The sequence below is a fragment of the Plectropomus leopardus genome, chromosome 11, assembly GCF_026936395.1.
Source record: "Plectropomus leopardus strain MGB_pleo_1.0 chromosome 11, ASM2693639v1, whole genome shotgun sequence".
Taxonomy (NCBI): domain Eukaryota; kingdom Metazoa; phylum Chordata; class Actinopteri; order Perciformes; family Serranidae; genus Plectropomus; species Plectropomus leopardus.
The window spans coordinates 31,971,672-31,993,324 of NC_142186.1; the positions used below are offsets into that span (position 1 = coordinate 31,971,672).

A 21,653-nucleotide genomic window follows, 5' to 3' on the forward strand; every position below is an offset into this window, starting at 1 on the left:
TCTGAAAGAAGAAAAGCAATGTCGCTCCAGGTTTCAGAGGGTTAACTGAACCACGTACACTCGATCATAAAGGTATTTGTGAAACAAAATTCCATGATCTTCAAAAACTATCTGGGTATTTTTAATTCTCCTAAACTTTTCCAGTCTTTGAAATTGCTATTTGAATTCAAATGTGTGTGTGTGTGTGTGTGTGTGTGTGTGTGTGTGTGTGTGTGTGTGTTTGTTCGCGGAGCTGAGTGACAAAGTGAGGCTTCACGACTGCACAGACAGAAGGGCTCTGCAGGGGTTGAGTGACGTGGCCTCCCAGCCTCAGACGTGATGACCTAAACCTCAGCGGGCCAGCGAGTGTGTGAGTAAGAGCGAAGGGAAATAACACACTGTGGTGCTGTGTGGGAGAGCGAAGAGGAGCGGGGGGAGGGGAGGAGAGGAGAGAGGGGGATGAAGCTACAAGAGAGCTGTAAAGGGACAGAAGTGGATGAAGAAGGAGGGACGGCCGGGGAGTGAAACCAGCGAGGAGGAAACACGGCGTCAAAGAGAAGCAGCGAGGTGTGTGAGTGTGTATGTGTGTGTGTTGCAGAGGGCTACTCGCTCAGCCGGGTAGTCTGTCCTGGCACCGTGACAGAGCGGCGCTGTAATCTCCCGGCCAGTGCGCGGCAGCACCTTTCATTTCCACAGGATTACACCGCGCTGCTGGTCCGCACACAGACACACACACACATGCGTACACACAGAGGGCAGAGCCACGCCGCCACACTGCATGCAAGAGATAACTCAGCAGTTTGGTTGTCCCCTGTTCCAACTCCTCCCATAAGCCACATCAAACCCAGGAGGGGTTTTGGAGGAAGCCGAGAGGGGGAGAAAGAGAGAGAGAGAGACATAAAGAGAGAGCGAGGGAGGCGAGCGGGTAGAGGGGGCCATAAAGCCTGCGTGCCCACCTTGTTCCTTTGCCACGTTTATTGTTGCGTTTTTAATTTGCATGCAGAGGGATTTGGACGGCGCTCCAGTTGGGCTGTCTGTGGTTTCAGCTGATTCGGTAGTGAGGGAGAACACACACACATACACACACACACACACAAACAGACGCACACAAAACCACCACACACCATCTTGTCAAAGCCAGAGAAACTGTACCCCGGCCCAACGATGGAGTAATCCAACTCAAACACTCCCAAAACCAGCAGGATTAAACCCAAAGTAGCAGAGCCAATCAAACAAAGGCACGACGTGAACTCCATTTCAATGCCAGGAAGTCCATTTGATGAAATAAAGTACAGAGAGTTTATTAGTTCACAAGTGCGAATGTTGTGTTTGTGTGGCTTTTTTTTTTCTTTCTGCGTTTCTGACTTTCAGCTTTCATAGAAGGAGTTGAAGAGAGAAATCACACGAACATTTGCTGAAGGTTTTTCATGTGATGTACGTCAAACGGCAGTTAGCGGCGCTGCTCCCGGCCAGCACTGTGGACAGTGGACAGTCAGCATTTTCCATGGCAGTTTCAAGAGCTTTGTTTGTGTTTGTCTAATTGCATTGCTTCCACAGGCCAGGCAGAGGCAGCGGGGATAAAGACAGGAGAGAGATGGGGAGGAACAGAAAGAGACACAGCGAGGGAGTGAGAGAAGTTACTGATTTGACTCTCGTCAGGGTTCATACACATTTTTACCAATACATTTCTGACTTTTTCATGACTTTTAGGCCAATTTTAAAATGACCTCTGATACTCCTTATTGGTTCTTTATCATTACTGTATGATAGCATTTTTAAGTTAATCAAAAAAATTTTTTAATTCAGAGCAGAATTAGAACTGAATATTCAAATATAACTTATGGGGCTGTTTGTTTGTAAAAAGGGAGGGGCTGGTGCAAAACGGCTGTTTTTAAGCCCTGAGGAATGACCTTGGTTTTTTATTTTGGCTTTTGGGGACGTGCATACGACTTTAAATGGCTTTATTTTGTATTTCTCTTACTGTCAACTTTTAAAGAAAACATACTGCCGATTAACTTTCCTTTAAAAATTGCCAACAACTTTTAAAGAAAAAAACTTTCTTAAAAATGTTTCAAGAATTTTGTCTTTTTCTTTAAAAACATGCTTTACAAAAAAACACAAAGGGTGTGGGAGGCATGCTTTCTTTAAAAGTCACCAAAAATTGCACAATTTTTCAGCCAGAAAAAAAAACAGAAATTATCATTTGATTTCCAAATTTCTGTTAGTCCTTCAACATATCCTGTTTTCTTTTAAAGATTTTGGCAAATTTGTGGATTTTTTAATTATGTATTTTTTCAAGAAAAAAAGGGTGATTTTTTTAAAGAAAATATGCAGGTTTAGAAGGCATGTTTACTTTAAAAATCACCCAAAAAATTAAAGAACAAAACAAAACAAAACAAAACAAAACAAAACAAAAAAAACACCAAAAATTAAGCCATTTTATCACAGCCAGAAACTGTAAACACAGAAAATATTGTTTAATTTTTTTAAATTTCTGGTGGTCCTTAAACCCATCATATGTTATTCACAGATTGTTTACTTTTCCAAAACTTTTGGGAATTTAGTTTTCCAAAGCCTGGAGATTGCTATGTTTAAATTCTATGACTCTTCAAGGTTTTTAACGTCTGTACTAACCCTGACCTTTGGACACTTGGATACATTAAAATGCATAAAACATATTCCTTCTTAACCGTAAAGGACAACATATTTGATTTCAAATTGACTTACACATCAAAATTCTTGCAAAAAAATCAAAAATCTTCCCAAAGAATGACTACATGTTCAACAACACCATACTGTTGCAAACCTGTTCTCCCCCTTTATTATTTAACGTAATTTGTCGAGCCTCTCCACCGCAGCTGACAAGCACCAACGGCTCTTGATTGGATCGTGGAACTTGCTGCCCCTGCTGCTAAAGTGTTCCAACACGGTCCAGAAAACAAAAATCTAGGGCTCTTCAATCCAGTGTACTCTGTGTTTTGTTGAAGATCATTAAGGGCACTCTATAAATAAATAGCACAGGTAGTTCAGAGCAGGCCTAGTTGTCGGCCAACACAGTATACACTCACTGTGTTTCACAACAACTCGTGTAAAGTCAAGAAATTTTCTGTCATGCTGCAGTTTAACCATCGAGGCCACAGAGCACTGCAGTGACACGAACCAGACGGGTGAACGCAAATCTAAGACTGATGAGACAGATATTTATCACAAACCCACAGTATTAACTTTTTTAAATTTTTTTTTACAAAGATAGGGCTCAGATTGTATAGTTTCTTCTCACGCCTCTAATCAACCATCACTACAAAAACCACAGGCAGACATTCAGCAAACCATGTCAGACAAACAGATAACCCAGCGCAGAGCAGCAGACGGCCGCAGTAAATGAGTGTCTGGTTAGAAGTGAAAGACGGACAGGATGCTTGTGCTGCTCTGCGTCTGCTGGGTGATAAAGATAAAATGATTGTCTGCTGACGCGTTAGACGTAAAACATCTTCAGAATTTGGTGAAATTACTTGAGACGAGTAGCGGTGAGATGTGGCTTTCAGTTTTTCTTTTGTCCCCCAAACATTTACCTGGTTGTAAAAAGCCTCTGAAACAAAAACTAAACTGAAAACAACTGTCAGCCCATTGATAAATCATGAGAGAGTAAACCTCAAATATTTTGATAGTTAAATATGTCAAAAATGTCAAACATTTGCCAGAGATGCACCTGAAAATCATGTCTGATAGCCAATACCGATGTTTTGTTGTTTCTCCCCCCCTGTGGCTGGGAAAGAAAAAAATTACAAATTTATGAAACAACCTTAAAGGCTATAATATCAAATTCTTTTACATGACAAACATTTTTAAAAATACTTCAAAGCCTTTTTAATACATATAATATACCATAATTGCCTCTAATATCCATTGTATATTGCTGTGACTCTATCAAAAAATTTGTCCTTCGAACAACTGTATTAATTCAAGTTTCTTGCAAAAAAAATACATTTTACAAGACCGTCACCTTCGCCCAACACCTATTTTTACCGAAAAGAGCTTGAATGAATCACAAACTAACTCAGTGTAACCTCCGTAAGCTGTTAGTTTCCGCCTCAGGCTGCTAAAAGCTAATGCAAACTAGCTCTCCTCCTGCCGAGTTTAAACTCATCTGTTCTTCACAATGTAACATTTTCATCCTGAATACCAAACCCTGACACTGACAATTTAACTCTAGCCAGTCCCACTTCTCTTGCCTAAAAACGACCAATCCATCCAACAAAGGTAACAAGTACAGCCACTCACAGGGCGGGTCAATCCTTCGCAATCCTTGGTTTTATAAATTTGCATCCTAGGGAAGATCCCTGTTTTACCTAAACATTTTTGTAATTGTCCTCAAAATACCATTAGTTTCAAGTTGTGCCTTTTAGCCTGATGTGACATAACAGAATGAATGTTGTATTTGCTGATAGACCAATGGCAGTAAACAAAGCGAATATCGGCCGATATATACGTTAGGCTAATAAAGCATTTTTCACTATACTTTATGCATTTTTAGTCAAAACAAGAAAATAATTAGGGATGCGTAATATTGGATTTTTGCTGATATCCAAAATGTTGATATTTTCTAGCCCACTTTGGCTGATTGCCGATGCTGATTTTTGCACATATATTTTTCTACCTCCAACTGCAGTCGCTCCTATAGTAGTATTAACATGTTACACCTCTCATCATGACGGCTAACAGATGCAGACATAAAATACAACGCTTTCCAAAAATGAATGCATTCATAGGGCGTAACAATAAAACTTCTTTGATCTAGGTTACATGCAAAATATGCCACATTTATTCTTGTGTAACAAATTTTAAATAAAACTGTAAAATTCATCCCACTTTAACATGATGCTCTCCGTGAGACAATCCTAAAAATATTTTGCTGAAATTTTGTTTTAAAGCCATTATCCGGCGATACCGATGTCATGCCGATATCATTGCGCATCCCTAAAATCAACTGTTATAAATGAAAATAATTTCGGCCCTAAATTAAACCACGACCATGGGCATAAATTACATTGACTGCACCTTTAAATACATTCAAACCAGAAACAACTACCGATAAGCTTTTCAGTTGACCTGCTGAAATAAAACCGATGCATTTTGCCCAACCCAGATTACCTTAGAAACCACCGAGCAAGTAGTGAACTGGAAAGCCAGTTTGTTTTGATGCTAAATACATCTCTCACAGATGCTGCAAACAGGTTCATCGGAGCAATAAGTACTGACAGGCAAAGGATTATCTTGCTATGTTGGCACACACCTGCGACAATATTGCACAATAATCCGCTGCCTCTAGGTCATCGTTGCTTAATTATTAATTAGTTTCAAACAACGGGACCGGCAATCAAGAACCTCCCGGCCTTTTCTTGTTTTACAGCACACACAGATCTGACCAGGGGCTAATGGGGCTCTGGGGTCATAAGGTGCCAAATTAAAAGGGTAATAAACTCTTCAGCGGGCCATTGTACGGTCCTAGTATAAATAGCAACCGGGTGTTCTGATAAAAATATTTTCCTCCCAACACAATAGTTGAATTCATGCGCGGGATTCACCCAGCTATGCAATGCGGTACACCGTGTATGTGAGTGCTGCAGTCACAAGCTGCCAATAAGCGCATAGGCCGGCTCTGTCAGAGAACAGCGTGGTATTCACCGCCCAGCCCATCCACCACCAAACTACCACTGCAAACACACCCAACATGAAGGCTCAGAGACACACTGATGAGCAACTGGCTCTGCTGTGAGACAGGGAAAGATGGACAGACAGACAGGCGGACAGACAGACAGGCAGGCAGGCAGGCAGAGGGGTCTGTCACAGGGCCTGGCCAACACCTTCCCTCTAATCTCATTTGCTTGTTATCAGCCCCATCAGGCTGACCTAGGCCACTGCAAAAATAAATAAATAAAATAAGCCAACAGATGTCCATCAATTTGCCTTTTGAGTTTTTTTTCCCCCCTCCTTCCTCGGATTACTGCGTGACCAAAAATCAAGCCTCAGTTTCAACCCCAGAAACAACTACACCAGTATATCGAGGACAATTTAGACCATTTGGGGAGGGAAAAAAAAAGCCAAGATGACACATGAAAAAAAAAAAAAAAAATCACAGATGAAGAAATGATTGTGGCCATTGTTGTGGCTGGCGGGGTTGGAGGACAGGACTGTTTCGGAGGCAGCAGACAAACCTCTTCTGTGTGTGAATAAGGGAGGGAGCTAAAAGTAGGGGGAAGACAATGCATTATTGTCTTTCCTCCTCCTTGAACCTGGCAGAGGCCCAGCACTGGCAGACAACACTATGCAGATAAATGCAGCCGATAACACGTCTCTCCTCCCCGAGCAAGCCAAACTGGCGGCTGCACGTGCGCGTTCACCCCGCAAGGTAACGTGTGCTGTGTTGTAAAAACATTAGGCCATGGTGGACGCCCATCTGCTGACGACGGTGGAGTGTTGAAACGTTCCTGATGCTCGGGCATATGCGAATCTCCCGCAACAATAAGCAATAATTGACTGCAAAATTCAAGGCCAGTTTTTTTTTGGGGGGGGGAGAATAAGTCTTTATATGTAAATCTGAGCAACTGTAAAAACAATCTTTGGCGTTCTGTGTGGAAGACGGGGCGATGGAAATTGGGTCAGTGGCCTTATTTGAACTGCAAAGGAAATTGGAAGGACAGCATGATTCGCTTAAAAATAAAGCGAAAAACACATTGTACCACGCTCCCAGAACCAACCATAACGCCCTATTTATTCATCTGTAAGTGTCTTTATTCAATTTCTTCTTTTGAAACAACATGCTGTGCAACAATTACTTTGCAGACTGTATGTTACAATGATAAAAAGACCATCGGAGGGAACAACTTAACGAAATGATTTAAGTGGCATTTGTTTCATATGATAATGTGTCAGGTGAACAACAGCACAAACTTAGAAAGAAAAAGTCTTTTTAGGCCTTTTATGGGGAGTTTAATCCAAATTTATGCTCCGCTGTGGAGGTGTTCTGGTGGTCCCACCATCAATGCTTCAAGCATTGGAATTAATTTATGGTTCAATGTAGGATTTAACCCGTTGATTATCGTAGCAACACTGGATGAATAACGCTGGGTATTCATTATATACCCAAAGTAATCGTGTTTATATTCTTGTGATAAGGAGATGGTCACGGCGAGGGCAAGGTTTGCACTAAAAATGACTGCTAGCAAGATCTGAACACACAAATTTGTCTCGCCAAAGGAAAATAGAAGATTACTGAGCTGTGCATTCATTATATCCAAAGTAATCGTGTTTGCATTTGTTCAATTCACTTGCAGTGAGGAGAAGGTTTTGCCTTGGAAATGGCTTTGCAACATCACAAAATACTAATTTATCTAGCGTTACTGAAAAGAAGATTACTGTCGTTTTTCAACATTTTCCATGTTGGATTTATGATGCTCTCTCTATGTTGTCTCCATGTCCCTGACATAGCCATAGTTGAGGAGGACCATGTCTACAGAGCATCCAAAAAGCTCAATTCAGAAGCAGAAGTCCACTTTAACTCTACCCCATCAATTCTGGGAATTCAAACTAGACACCCAACAGTCGCAAGCTCACTGTTCAAAAATGCATGACGTCAACAAGAGAAGAGAAAACACAACAGTTGTTATGAAGATGCTGAATATTTATACATGGTAGCACAAAAATTCTTTATATTTTGTTCACATGGATTCACGGAGACAATAGATGGCAAACTAAATATCAATTTTAGTGGACAAGAACAGGATGGTAAGATTAAGTTAAGCCAGCAGGGGTTTGGCAACATAAACAGTAGACGGCATTGTCTTTCAAAGTTAAAACGTTTCATTACATCCACATATTAAGTAGTTTCTTCACACATGGTGAAAACATGGATGATCTGGACAATTATTGGACACTGGTGAAAAAAAATACATTAAAATGGAATTACTGCCTCACAGTTATACGCCTCCGTGAATCAGTCAAGCTACAATTACTGTTTACATCCATGTCTGTCCAGACTTGTGTGTAGCCATTACAATCGGCAATGCTTCAAATCAAGATGTTGCTGCAATAAAGCTAATTTTAAAGAGTGGATGCTTCACACAGATCTTCCCCATGGCAGCAAAGATCTAAACAATCAGCAAAGTTTAAAGGTGGACACCCAAGATCACTGTCATTGATACAGAAGTTTGACCAAATATCTCCCCTTTTGTAATATAATGTTGAATAATGGCCTACAAAGTGTTTTTGCAGAACATTATGATATCACAGTAACCTTTAACCTTTTGGATATAAAATGCAATCACTTCCGCAATTTATCCTATTAAGACATTTGTGTTAAATTTTGTCTTAATTAGATGATGGATTCTTAAGTTATGGCTAATTACATGTTTTTGAAGTCACAGTGACCTTTGACCAACAAACTCTAATCCATTTATTTTGGAGTCCCAGTGGACGTTTGTGCCAAAGTTGGGGAAATTCCCTCAAGGCAGCATTGAAGTGAATGAGATGGAAGAATGGTCACAATTACCTTGATCTTTGACGACCAAAATCTAATCAGTTCATCACTGTGTCCAATTGGACGTTTGTGCCAAAATTGAAGAAAATTCCCTAATTGTGTTCTTGAGATATTGCATTCACAAGAATGAAATGGACTAGTTCATTGTGACCTCAACCTGTGACCACAAAATCTTATCAGTTCATTGTTGAGTCCCAGTGGACGTTTGTGCCAAATTTGAAGAAATTCCCCACACGCATTCTTGAGATATCGCGTTCACGAGAATGGGATGAACAGACGGACAATCTGAAAGCATAATGCCCCTAGTCAAGGCTATTGTCGGCACTGAGGCATAAAATAAACAAAATTATTTTATTTTATATGTTTCATGTATTTTATGCCATCTATGTAAACATCAACATCCCTAAATATTGTCATGCAGGTTTTGTATTACTGTCCTGTCATTCTGTCATGTTTGTTTTTCAGGTGCCGTCCAGAAACTGTTTTCTGTCTAAATGCAGCATTACAGTTTTAAAAAAATGAACATCTTTCTAAAAATAAACCACTCTCTTCCTATCGGATCTAGGGATGTTCACCATAGGGGGATCAAAGAGTTAAATTTATTGTTAAGCCACATTTTTATTTACCTCTGCGTCATTTTTCATAACCTTTCCATCTGATTCCAACTCACGCACTGGTCCAGAGTATTCATACGGAGGCACACAACAAAACAGATGGATCAAACGGGCATCTTTTTGAAATGACAGATAGGCCCTAAGGATGGCTGAATCTGCGACCGCAGTAATGGATGATGAAATTTCTAGTTCTCATATGTACCAATCATGAAGCTGCTTTTCTCTTAAGGAAAGCTTTTGAGGATTAAAAACTGAGTCATCTTAAATCACTTGGAACTTGCCTTTAAAAAATATTCTTTTATTATTAAATCACGTTGATATGACTCTGATGTCTTGTCAGAGTGGATGCTTTCCAGATTGTGGTTGCCAGATTGTGTCACTATCCTCTTTTGTGAGGATGTCAGTGGCTGAGCTTTCGAAGAGAAATTTGCCAGTCTGAATCATACATGCCAAACAATTAATCTCTATTCGAGCTGCGACATGGAGAAGTCTTCGCCAAACAGTGAACGTTTTCTGAAGAGGGGGTCGCGACCTCTCCAGATACAATAAATGAGTTGACAACAATAACAGACTGACAGCTAACGCGACACACATTGTGGAGGCAAGGCATGACTGTGCAGGAAATGGCCCTCTCTGTGTCAGCACTTGCTCCCAGAAACAATACCAACCAGTCCTGTGTGGCAGTTTACGTCATGCCTGCCTGACCAATAAAGTGTGCGGGGAATTTTCGAGCAACCAAACAGAGGCAGATGGAGCATAAAGAATAACCAAAGGCAAATGACCAGTCCATCTAAAATGGAGCACATTAAACATCTGTGTGGTTACAGCGTCTTTTTTCAACGGCACGTTTTGTTCTTTTCCTGCAAAGTTCTCCACACAAATGCATAGTAACAATAGTGGGAGTTCCCCGGTGCAACTGCAGGATAAGTGCCTTGCTCAAGAATACTACAGAGACAACATGACAAATTTGAATAATCTATAAATTAGATGTCAAGAATGCTTTCATATGTTCAGTATTTCTCCACAAACTAACAAAACATATCTCACGAGCGCATAAAAAAATCCCTCTAAATATCAGTCGATATCACATTTTAGTGAAATTGTGTTCCCTTTGTGCACTAAAGCACTTCAGATTGTTTAGGAGCACAAAATGGCTGAAAATCGAGTCGCTGATGATGCTACAGTACATGTGCCTCTTTGTATCAAATATTAGTATTGTTGAAATTGCACCGTAATCTAGTTTAGCCTGGTGGTGGGCTGATATTTGGGTGGCGGCACTGTCTGCACAGCTACACTCGGTGTTCAAACACTGTTCTCCCACCACAAATTTACCTCTTGTTTATAATCTTTTCTCTGTTCAATATTGCTGAGGCAGATGGAGGATGAATGCACAGAAGACAACAAACACACTGAAGATGAGCTGGAGATAAACAACAACGGCGGCAACATTACAAACACAGAAAAAGCACCTACATGCCGTCTGATTCCATCAATTATAAGAGCTTGATTGAGATTTAATTCAAAGCTGGGGTTTAATTGCTAATATCAAAGCGTAATTAAGCTGATAAATCATGACTGATCTTATTGAATTAAGGATTGAAATAGCAGAGAACCTGCAAATTGTCTGTGTCAGCTAAATAAGTGTTCTTAATTGGCCTACAAGTTTGCTTCAGATACTAATGAAAGTGAACAAATTTTCATCCCCAAAAAGTGTTCTCAAGTAGAAGTCTTCATATGCGGTTGTTTATTCAGTGCTATGGCTGTGTGTCTCATTCAACTTCTTGAACTTTAAATAGAGTATTTATACAAGTGGCAACAAAGTAAACACACAATCTCAAATATCTCTCTTTACATAGCTAAAAAAGCAACCTATATATCCTCCTTTAGGCTCAATTTATGCAGTATATTTAAATAACAAATACTGACTGAAGGATGTGATGTAGGCAGAGTGACGAGGACAGAAAGTCTCCCTCAGAGAGCGAGAGATAAGGACAGAGAGAGGAGACTGTGAAAGACAGGGAGAGATCAAATAATGCTAGTGCGCACAAGCAGCAGCATGAGCACTTGGGTAGGTCCTAATATCTCCCCATGCAATTCCCCCACACTCACTCACACACACTCCTGCATGCACACACACTCACACAGACTCTCTCTCTCTCTCTCTCTCTCTCTCAGACTGCATCTGCTGGAGCTAGTGGCTGTAGTTAAATTGAAATATTTCCCGGCGTGTGTCAGAAGCATGCAGAATGATAATTATGACAGATCTGATTAGGCGGGCCGAGTCGGGCGGCTCCGGGCTGCAGGTGCGACCTTGTGCATTCCTGAGTGTGTAAATAAAATTAATTACAAGCGTAGGGGGCGCGCAGCGCGTGACATCAGCGCGCACAGGGGGGACTCCCACGGGGGGCACCCTAATGGAATATTTTCCCCGAGTCTAATAATACAGTTGGTATTGACTTGAGGTAATTAGGGGGATCATTAAAGCGCTTTTCCCGGCGTATTTGCCTGCCTGATCAGATTAGCGAGAATGGGCCTCAGAACAAGCCCTGTGTGGTCTGTCAGGAGAAGTGGAGACAGTGGGAAAGGGTTAGCTAGTGAACATTTGCAGAAAGCAAAGAGCTAGCAGAATACTGTCACTGGGACGAGGGTAGCATCTGCTAACAAGCTGGCAAAGGCTCAGATGTGTAAGGTTAGGCATGTGGCTCGTAGGTTAGGCCTTGAGGACTGTTAGCAAAGTGTTAGCTCAGTTAACTAGTAACTAACACCTGCTCCACAGCAGAAAACATTAGTCTGATAATAATGCATGAGAGGTGATGACGAAGAGACGATTTGGAGTCCCGACAGCCGGGGCAGATTCCTGCTTTGGACTGCAGGGTGGGAGGCAGGCGAGGAGGAGGGAGTGGGTTGTGCAATCGGAGACAGATGGGGTGAGAGGTGGCATGTAAGGCGTAAGTGAGAGAGATGGCAGGAGAGACACAAAGTGCTCTGGGCATGCTCAGTGAGACCCCGGGGCTCCTGCTAAGAGGAGGAGGGTTCGATGAAACAGGCAGCGGAGAGAACGCAGGCTGGTGGGAATTCCACTGTCCATTAAACAATAAGAGAAAGGCTCATTTCAGAGGGAGGGGAAGACTTACCGTTTGCAAGATAATTCATTCGCTAAATTAATTATTCAGACAGCTGGGTCTCCAGTTCAAGAAATTGTGTCTTTAATAATAGAGAGGATCTGGCCTAGCCTGTTTCCCATGGCAACCTAATAACCAAGCAGGCACTGGAGATAAATAAATAAATCAATTAATAAACAGTCACGGCCCTTTTAGATCCCTCGGGCTTGGCGATATGCTCGCTCTGATCTGCCTAATTTCAGGGAAAGAGAGGTGTGGAGAGCTGCGAGTTCACAAACAGAAAAATAAAGACGTCTCAATGCCTTCCCAGAAAGTTACGAAAAAGTGGATTTCACTGTGACACGCAGCCCCTAGCAGTTCCTGATATTAAAAAAAATCAGAAAACATCTTCACTGTATCAGTTTCACGATCATTTTAATGCCATTTGTACACAAGTCGTCATGCAAAACATGACTTCTAACACGCTGACCCCAAGTGGCTTCTCCGTAACAGACAAACCTCTGAACGGTCACAATCCAGAAACAGACACCCGAAAGGTCAGCCATCTGCCCCTCTTGTTAAGCAGCCATTGGATGGAGCAGAATGATAGAAGCGGTGTGTGTGTGTGTGTGTGTGTGTGTGTGTGTGTGTGTGTGTGTGTGTGTGCGTGTCGGTCCGGTCTGGTCGGGTGGGTCATGTGTTAAATATCTGAGATTAAAGCTAAGAAAAGCGTCCATAAAACATGTACGACCACTAAGCGGATTCCCGTAACAGGAAATTAGTCATTTTCCAAACATGGAGGAAGCCGTTCCAGTTATTCTGTCACCCTCCCTTCCTACTCGTATCAGTGTACCCACCCGCCCCACCCACCTCCACCCACTCCCCACCTCTCCAGACCAACAAGGCACTCACTCCCCTACCCTCCACTCCAGGGACTGCCGTGCCAGGCGGGTGCAGGGTGACAGATGGCATACACCAACCTCCCCCTCGCTCTCCCCTACTGCACCAGCCCCCCCGCCCGGCCCCCCCGGTGGCGCAGCGGCGGACCAGATCAGTGCCATTCTGTCTCATTAGAGCCTGGCTAATTAGCGTAGCCTCTTCCAGGGGAGAATGAGCGAGTGAGAGAGAGAGAAAGAGAGACCGGGGGAGAGAGGGCGGCGATGGTGGCGGTGACGGCGTTCTGTACTCTTCTGGTCATTGAGGAGTCGGAGGGCTTTGAGCCCCGTGGTGCGCGGGGCTCCCAGGGTGCTTGTTTTATGACAGCAGGGACTCTGATTCCATCCGTTGCGCAATTCCTCTCAGGAAGTGTCGGAGATGTTTAGACATAAAAGTCGTGTCAAAGGAATGCCCCCCAACCCGCGCCCGCCCCGCCCCCGGCTAACCTCCCATCGCTCAACTGAACATTAGCCGCCCTCTCTGCCAGGCTAGCCAACACAGCAAGCCTCCCCTGTTAATGTGAATGAAAACAAAGCGCACTAGCTCGCTAGATAGCTCTCTGGCCCGACTGAGCCAGTTAATAATGTTGACATCAACTCCAGGCGATCCAGATCATAGCTCGCACCTCCGCAGGCTAAAATGAAACGGGCCGTTTGGCGACCGCAGCGACTTCTGGCAGTGCCATCGCTGGACTCGAACCAGTAACACACAGTTGTTTTCTCCAAGTCTGACATCTCCTGAAGCGAAATGGAGACGGAGCATTCTTGGAGCGTTCGATGAGTTTGAGTCATTGAGGAATGGATCATGAATAATGGTTCTGATTTTATCAATGACTAAATGTAATATCTGTCCTAATAAATCAGACCTGCTGCACGGGATTACTTAAAAAAAACAATACGTGTGCCCAGACTTGAAGTGAAATGGCGAGCATCAATCTGATAAAGTAATATGGCTCGGGTTAGACTCAGTGCTCTATAGTTACTACTCTGAATATGTGGCAGTAAAAGAGTGATTGAAATGCAACATTGACTATGTGAGGGAGGAAGGGGGGGGGGCAGTTAAGGGGTGGCAGAGGCCTGCTGTGGTTACGAGCCCTAAGAGAGGACGGGATGGCTGCGTTCCAGGAACCCCCACAAACACACACCAACAAACACACACATTCAAATGTGCCTGCACATAAACCCAACGTTTAAAAGCACAAACACATCCATACACGGTGAATACACACACCTAAGCATACAGTCAGTGGAGCGTGCACCAATCAGTAAACTCCTGTTTACTGCTTTTCTACCCAGGGGACCACTGCTGCCTATGACCTCCTTCAACTCTCTTATTTGTCTCCTCTCTGATCTCCATTGCTCTCCTCTTCTCAGATGCACTATCGGTCTCTCTACGTGAAGCTACACACAAATGTTAAACGCTGCATGGTGCACATACACCCCCGCATATATATACGGGACTGGTACCAACGGATCCCGGTCACCTGATCCTCTGCTTGCGTAAGCATGCTGGGAAATCCTAAGCTGAGCTGAAGAGGTTGAACTGCTCACCAAGCTGACAGGACGGTGCCAGCCTCAGTGATGAGGCCTCTTCCCCACCCTCCCCCCAATGATTATTTCCCTGGACCCCATATGGGCATCCTGCCAGTCCAGCCCATCCTCCATCCTCATCACCACACCACATCTACACTGCACTCCCCTGCTCAGCACCAGCAGTCTCTGCTGGCATGGCGCTCTACCCAACGCTCGGATGGTGTTATTTTCTTCCTGCAAAGCTGCAGAGCTCTCTGGACTTCAGCTGTCGTTTACAACGTGTCGGTTAAAAATACATTTTGCTGTTCTTCCTGTTGACTGAGTCGCACTATAGTGGTCTTAAAAACAATTAACACTGACGTACTCAACACCCATTATCTTCGTGAAAATGTCCTTTCTCAATACATTTTTTTTTGGCCACATAAGGTCATCCTTTCTCTAGTTCCAGCAGTGATGATTGATGATTGAAATGATTTGATGTTTTTTTGTTGACAAGTAACATTAGATATCAGCTACATGAGAATGAAGGTTGGGCAACTGGATGTATATATTGGCTGCCAATGTTGGCTTTTTTTGGGTGATTTTTGTCACATTTTTTGCTAACTTGAGCAATGATTTAATATTCTGGATTTTTTTTGTTTCTAACAGGTGACATTAAATATCAGCTACCTTTTAAACTACGTTTGCATGTGGATGGATACACAGTATTTGCTATCTGTGATTGGTTGTTTTTTTTTATTTTGGGCGGTTTTCTCTATTTATTTTGCTTATTTAATAGCCTGCCTTTGAGTGAGAACCACTGCTCAGCGGGCACAGAGAGAGATAGCAGAAGAAGACAGTATGTGGATGCACCATATTTTAACATTTAAGTGCACAAGTTATCAGTTTATTTGATTAAACCAGAGTTGGTAATACAACAGTGAAAAAACTAAATGAGACGGTTTTAGTGCGTTTTATTTTGTTTCTGTTGAGTTTGAATGAATTGTGCTTTACAATGAATTAACAAACCCAACTGAACTCGTCTAGGTTCAGTGAAAGAGAGATACTTCAATTGAGAACATGTACAGTTACATTTTTCTCTTAAATATAGAAAATAGGTGTAAGAATATTCACTTTCTTGATATTTTATGAGTTTGTTTTATTTATTCATGATCCAGAAAAGCTGAGTTTAAGGGACGTAGAAACTTGCCATTCAAACACATCTCCCAGCTGAACCACTAACTATTTTAATCAATGAATCTACCGATTATTTAATTGATTAAGTGGTTGGTTGATGGAATCCAAAGTCAAAAAGGCTGAAGCTAGAGTACAAACTTTAACACATCAAATTTAAAATGGTATAAATGGGAAACAATGACAAAACCTGCAAAAACCAACATTTAGGAAGCTGGTTCTGGCAAATGTTTGGTGTTTTTGCTTCTAAAGAAACTCAATGATTGATTGATTAGAAAAATAGTTTCTGATTTATTAATAGATTCATTGACTTGTAAATGCAGCTCTACTGCTGTCAACATGGAAATCCAGCTGCTTCTACGTATGGAAGGGACAAAAGACTTAACATGGAAGGAAAAGACATTTCATCCATATTTTTGGACTGACGTGAATTCTGGGACGTAAAACGGTATGGAATTATCTGCCCACAGCATAAAATGAAATATGTCAAACGGCAATTTTGTCGCACGCTCAATAAAATAGAAATAGTTGCTGTTTTTGTGGAAACATCAACTGAAAACTGGGTGCTGGCCTCCGATTTTCAGGGTTCAGGGGTCCTGATGGGGAGGAGCTGGCCTGGCCTGGCGGAGCTGGTAACTGTGGCGATGCCGGCTGGGTAGTAAGGGGGGAGACCAGCTGCCCGGGGAGCGCCCATTACGAGATGGAGCCAGAGATAAGTGCTCTCCCAGGCCCCCTTTCACAGGCATAATTAGCACACTTCTTATCTGCTGCTCAATTCACATTCACACCCGCCTGCCATGAATGGAACGTGAAAGAGAGGCAGAAATCGGGGGAACGAGAACGGTAGAGGGGCAAGAGACAGAGAGACAGGAGCGAGGTGGAGAAGGCACGGTGGAAACCTGTTTCCCAGACAAACCTTCATTTGAGAAGAGAGAGAGACATGCGGCAGCTAAGACCGCCTCGCTCTCCCCCTTTCTCTTTCTCCATCCTTCCAAGGAGTCTTTGAACTCCTTAACAAAAACAGTGGTTTGTGCATCAAACTGCAATTTGGTAAAACAAAGCTATCTGGGGGTATAATCATCCTAATCAGCAAGAAAAAAATAAAGCCTTTGCAGATATTTTCTAGATTATTCCGCCCTTGGTGATCTATTTCTCCCCCCGTCGTCTTCATCGAGCACAATTGTGGAAATCTTCCCTCCGACAGACACGTGAAAACCTTTAATAATAACTCCTTGGTGCTACATTTTTTAAATTGCTTTTAATATAGAGTTAAATTGGCGGTGTGTTTTCCCTTTTTTTTCCACTCCCTGTTTCCAACACACACAAGCTTTGTATTGTGTGAGCGCCCTGCTCTCTGGGAGAAGATAACAGGGGCCCCATCGTCTTACTGAGCTGAGCTAATATAAACAGGCTTGTTTGGTGTTGAAACAGTGTCGGCTGCTAAACTCCAAACCCACAATAAAGAGGACATGTGTCATTATGGCGATAAATCACAGCAGTGATGCGGTGAGGGCAAGTTTCATATGTGCTCGATAGAATTCGACTTCTTCGCCTTTAACCGTATAAATATTCCAATGTTATCTGCATCTAATTTGAAATATCTTACAATATTTTAAATGTTATCTGATTTATGCGTGTTTGTTTATGTGTGTATATTAAGAGTTCCTCGGGTCTATGATTGGCTTATTTTGAGGTCAACAGGACTGTGCCAGCGATGAAGGATCTTTATTCTCTTTCTTGCTTTGATTTTTGCGAGACATCCATCAGCCGTGTGTTTGTGTTTGTGTGTGTGTGTGTGGACACTTTTAAATTTATGCATGCAGGTTTAGAGTTCCAGGTTTGGATTTATGGCACATCAATTCTGCTGAAAGAGCTACGTTACAAAGTGAGGTCCCATGAAATGATTAACTGCTTTCACACATTATGACGCTTTAAAAGAAAAACAAAAACAAAAAAACACTGGTGAAACGATCATGTTTCAATAGTAGCAAAGGAAAGAAAGCGCCTCGTGAAGCTTAACCCAAAACAGTCAAGTTTTCTGGCAGAAGACAATGACTGAAAACAACAAAATCTAGTTCAGTGGTTCCCAACTGGTGGGTTGTGGTCCAAAAGTGGGTCACGTGTCCATTCTGAATGGACCACAAGTGACTTGTGAATGTGTCAAGTTTGTAAAGAAAACACTTTATTTTGAAGTACAGTGGATTTCCAGCTCAGAGCTTTTTTTTTTAAGTGCCATTTGTGTTAACTTTTGCAATAAATTTGAGTTCTTTGTGTATATTTTTTTTAAAACAAAATTTAATCTGTGGTAATTTATCGAATATGTGGACCTTAAACTACTGATTTAGGAGAAATATGGACCCCTTGACTGGACCAGTTGGGAATCACTGATCTAGTTGATATATTGGGTATGCAGCACACCTTTCTCCTTCTCCTTTTCATTCAGTGAGGTGTTGAGTGTGTTTCTGTACCTGGCTCTTGGAGGCGGCCACCTTTGCGAACAGGGCCTGGGAAACTTTAGCCCTCTTCATCTCCTGCTGGATCTCGTCATAGATGGTGGAGTTGATGTTGAGGATGCAGCTCTCGGTTTTGCCGTTCCACTCGCTGGGCAGAGGCGACGGTTTGACCTGGATAAAAGAGGGAAGGAAAAGGAAATTACAAAAATCGCACACAAAATGATTCATTTTTTCCATTTTGAACACAAATGAATGGGATAAACCTGTATAATTGATACATTTTGGTTGTGTGTATGGAATGCGTCATTTTACTCTACCGGATGATGTTTTCTTTTAATATTCATGAGAAACAGTTGCTATACTCTATATCAGTGGTTCCAAACTGGTGGGTTGTGGTCCAAAAGTGGGTCGCTTGTGGGACCATTCTGAATGGACCGCAAGTGACTTGTGAACATGTCAACTTTGTTAAAGACACACTTTATTTTGAAGGAGAGTGAATTTCCAGCACAGCTTTTATTTTGAGGTGCAGTTTCTGTTTATTCTTGCAATATGTTTTATGTTTCTGTGTTCTTAGTCACTGTGTTGTTCACATTTTGTCAAATAAAATTTAACAAGAATGTGTGGACCTTGAACTGATGCCTGAGGAGAAATCTGGACCCTGTGACAGAACCAGCTGGAAACAACTGCTCTACATTGTGTATCTCTACATGTTTTGTAACTGTGCAAAAAGATTATTTTTCCAGACTTTATGATTCTAAATTAAGCTAAAACACACAAACAATAATCTGACCTAGTTAATATTATTGGGTGAAATTGAAATGATAAGGTTTGTAATATAATGGAATAGTGTGTTAACTGATGGAAATGTGAATATTAGCCTTGCACTTGAAAGATAAATTCACATGCTCCTATTAATGTTTCAAAGGCATGTAAATACTGACATGGCAATGAATTGCATGCTGAGAGATAATAAGCCTCAGTGTGTGTTTTGTCTATGAGAATGTGTGCATTCAGTTTGGTGGAGGTGGCGAGGTGAGGTGGGTGGAGTTATTTGCTCACAGGGGAAATGCCCACGGGGATTCTGGGATTCCAGTCCTCGGGCCTTACGCTGTTACAGTCTTCCCTCCGGGGCTGCAGTGACGGGAACACAACGCGACCGTTATTTGTACAGGCTCACATGAGGAACAATAAAGGTAATCTGGCTAAACACGAGCACACACACACGCACACACACACACACACACACACACACACACACACACACTGGAGTGTAGATTACACCCACACCCAGCTCCAGTGTTACTTTGCTCAAAAACACTTAGATGTGTTGTGAGAAACGTTATTATTCTTATGTCAAGCTGGTGATTAAAAAATAAATGCGAGTCAAGTGAAATCAAATCATCTTCATTCAGCAGCTTGTTGCATCTTGACAAAAATCCTTTGACAAGGTAACAAGTATCCTAATAAAAGCATTACCCACGAACCATTAGCATATGAATCATTCCATACGAGCCCTTTTGAAAGGAGACATCAGCAGGGTTGGGTTTGAGTGAAAGTACAGAGCATTCAAATAAACCATAATAACACCAACAGCCACTAACTTAGCCTGTGATCAAAAAACATATATATTCAAGTATTGTCTAGACACCTAATACGAGCTGCTCTCTGTGTTAAAGACAATCACATAATCCTAAAATTTGTGGTCAAACTGGAATGTCGGAGCGTTTCTGGGCCCTTTCATCCTGTTTTTTTTCCGACAGCTCGACATGGGCTTGTCAGTCTGAGCGCTAGGTTACCGTGTCAGGCTAATTGTTAAGGCTGGGACGTGCACTAACTGGCTTTGGGGGAGTTGCGCCGAGCCATCAGCACATGTGAGAGAAACATACCTCTGCATCTGTTTTTATGAGGCCAATAAAAACCCTCCTCTGTCTCTGGCTCAATTGCCACCCTGGCTGATTTATGTGCTTAAATTCACACCGCATTGCTCCATAGGAGAGGCTGGCAGATGGCCAGGTGTATGAGTGTGTGAACGTGAGTGTTTGTGGGTGTGCGTGTGAGAACTGCCTTGTGCAGGAACAGGTCTACATGATAAATGTCGATGGGTTTAGTCATACAGGTGAAGTATATTAGGTCTTAAGATATTCTACTGATGTGCCAACAGCATTCGGAGTGATGTGGAGGTAAAAAACACAAAACTGAGACTTTGACTTTTGGGTCAAATAGTTTGTGTACCATGTAGCAGTACTTGTGTTTATTGTTCATCTTGCAGGTCTCTTTCTGTGTTATTTTGTATCTCTACAGCCATTTTTACATTGCCTGTAAAACGCGGGAATAATGCGCCTTGCTGTTCTGTATAAAAGGTACGATCCCGTAATTAGGGGACAGAGACATCTCACTTTTAAGCCACCTTATGAGGTAGGAACAGCGCTGAAACGGTGACCTGGACAGCAATGGCCTCGGCGCCAAAATGGTTCAGTTGTCTTGTATAAAATTATCCAGATGATTGGCGCTACATCTGCATCATTGGGCCCATAGAGCAGGTGAACCAGAGACTTATGGCAGCCGAGCACAAGACTTTCGAAAAGTTATTGGGTCGAATGAATTAAACCCTGAAAGTGAAACAAGTCATTTTGTTGGGGTTGTGACACTCAAAAGAAATGTATCCATTGATTTCTAGACATTGCTTTTCCCCAGTGTAAGTATATGGGAAGAAGTCTTTTTGGGCCCATAACAGACCCAAGAAATTGCAGTACCGCTTTTTGGCCACTACAAATATTGGCTTCAAAGCCCACCACACTGCCTGGCCACGCGTGCAATCCACCACAGGAGACTTAAAATGCAGCTAGCAGCAGTTAGCAGCCAACTAAAAGAGGAAGTACAGCAGCTGTAAATGTTCACAAAGTGAGAAAAGAATGAGATTCGGGAGCTCTTTGCCCCCGAGGAGAAGATGAGATCAACTGCCATATAACAGGGATGGTAAATGACTGTTATAGAGTGCCCCAGTAATCACGCCTCTTTTGCTTCCATGATGCCGGCATACTGCCTAAAATCACACACTGGAGCAGCATGATGCTCCAATTGTTTTGTTGTTGTAAAAATACAAAGGTGGCATGGTGAGTGGACTTTGTAGCAGCCCTACAGCACAATCACTGAGAAAAAAGGGGTTTCTACTTTGTGAGCTGGTCTCAGATATGCTAACAGGCCCTCTGTACATTCATTCATTCACTGATCTCTAATTCACCTGATGTGATTATTGAAAATCTAATAACGCATAATTCCAAATTCCTATCTCTGCATCTGGGATGATAATAAAAACATTAACAGTGGTC

General features: G+C 42.3%; 1 protein-coding gene across 11 annotated transcripts in view; it reads right to left on the minus strand.

The window, feature by feature from the left end:
- Nucleotides 1-21,653, minus strand: part of satb1b (SATB homeobox 1b) — a 76,139-nt gene that overhangs the window by 7,413 nt on the left and 47,073 nt on the right. For all 11 annotated transcript variants that reach the window (XM_088084635.1, XM_042489903.2, XM_042489905.2 and 8 more), the window contains 2 exons: nt 19,384-19,455; nt 18,340-18,495 (listed from right to left, as the gene is read on the minus strand). In XM_088084635.1, coding sequence (XP_087940761.1) covers nt 18,340-18,495; nt 19,384-19,455 — 228 coding nt within the window. The remainder of the gene's footprint in view (nt 1-18,339; nt 18,496-19,383; nt 19,456-21,653) is intronic.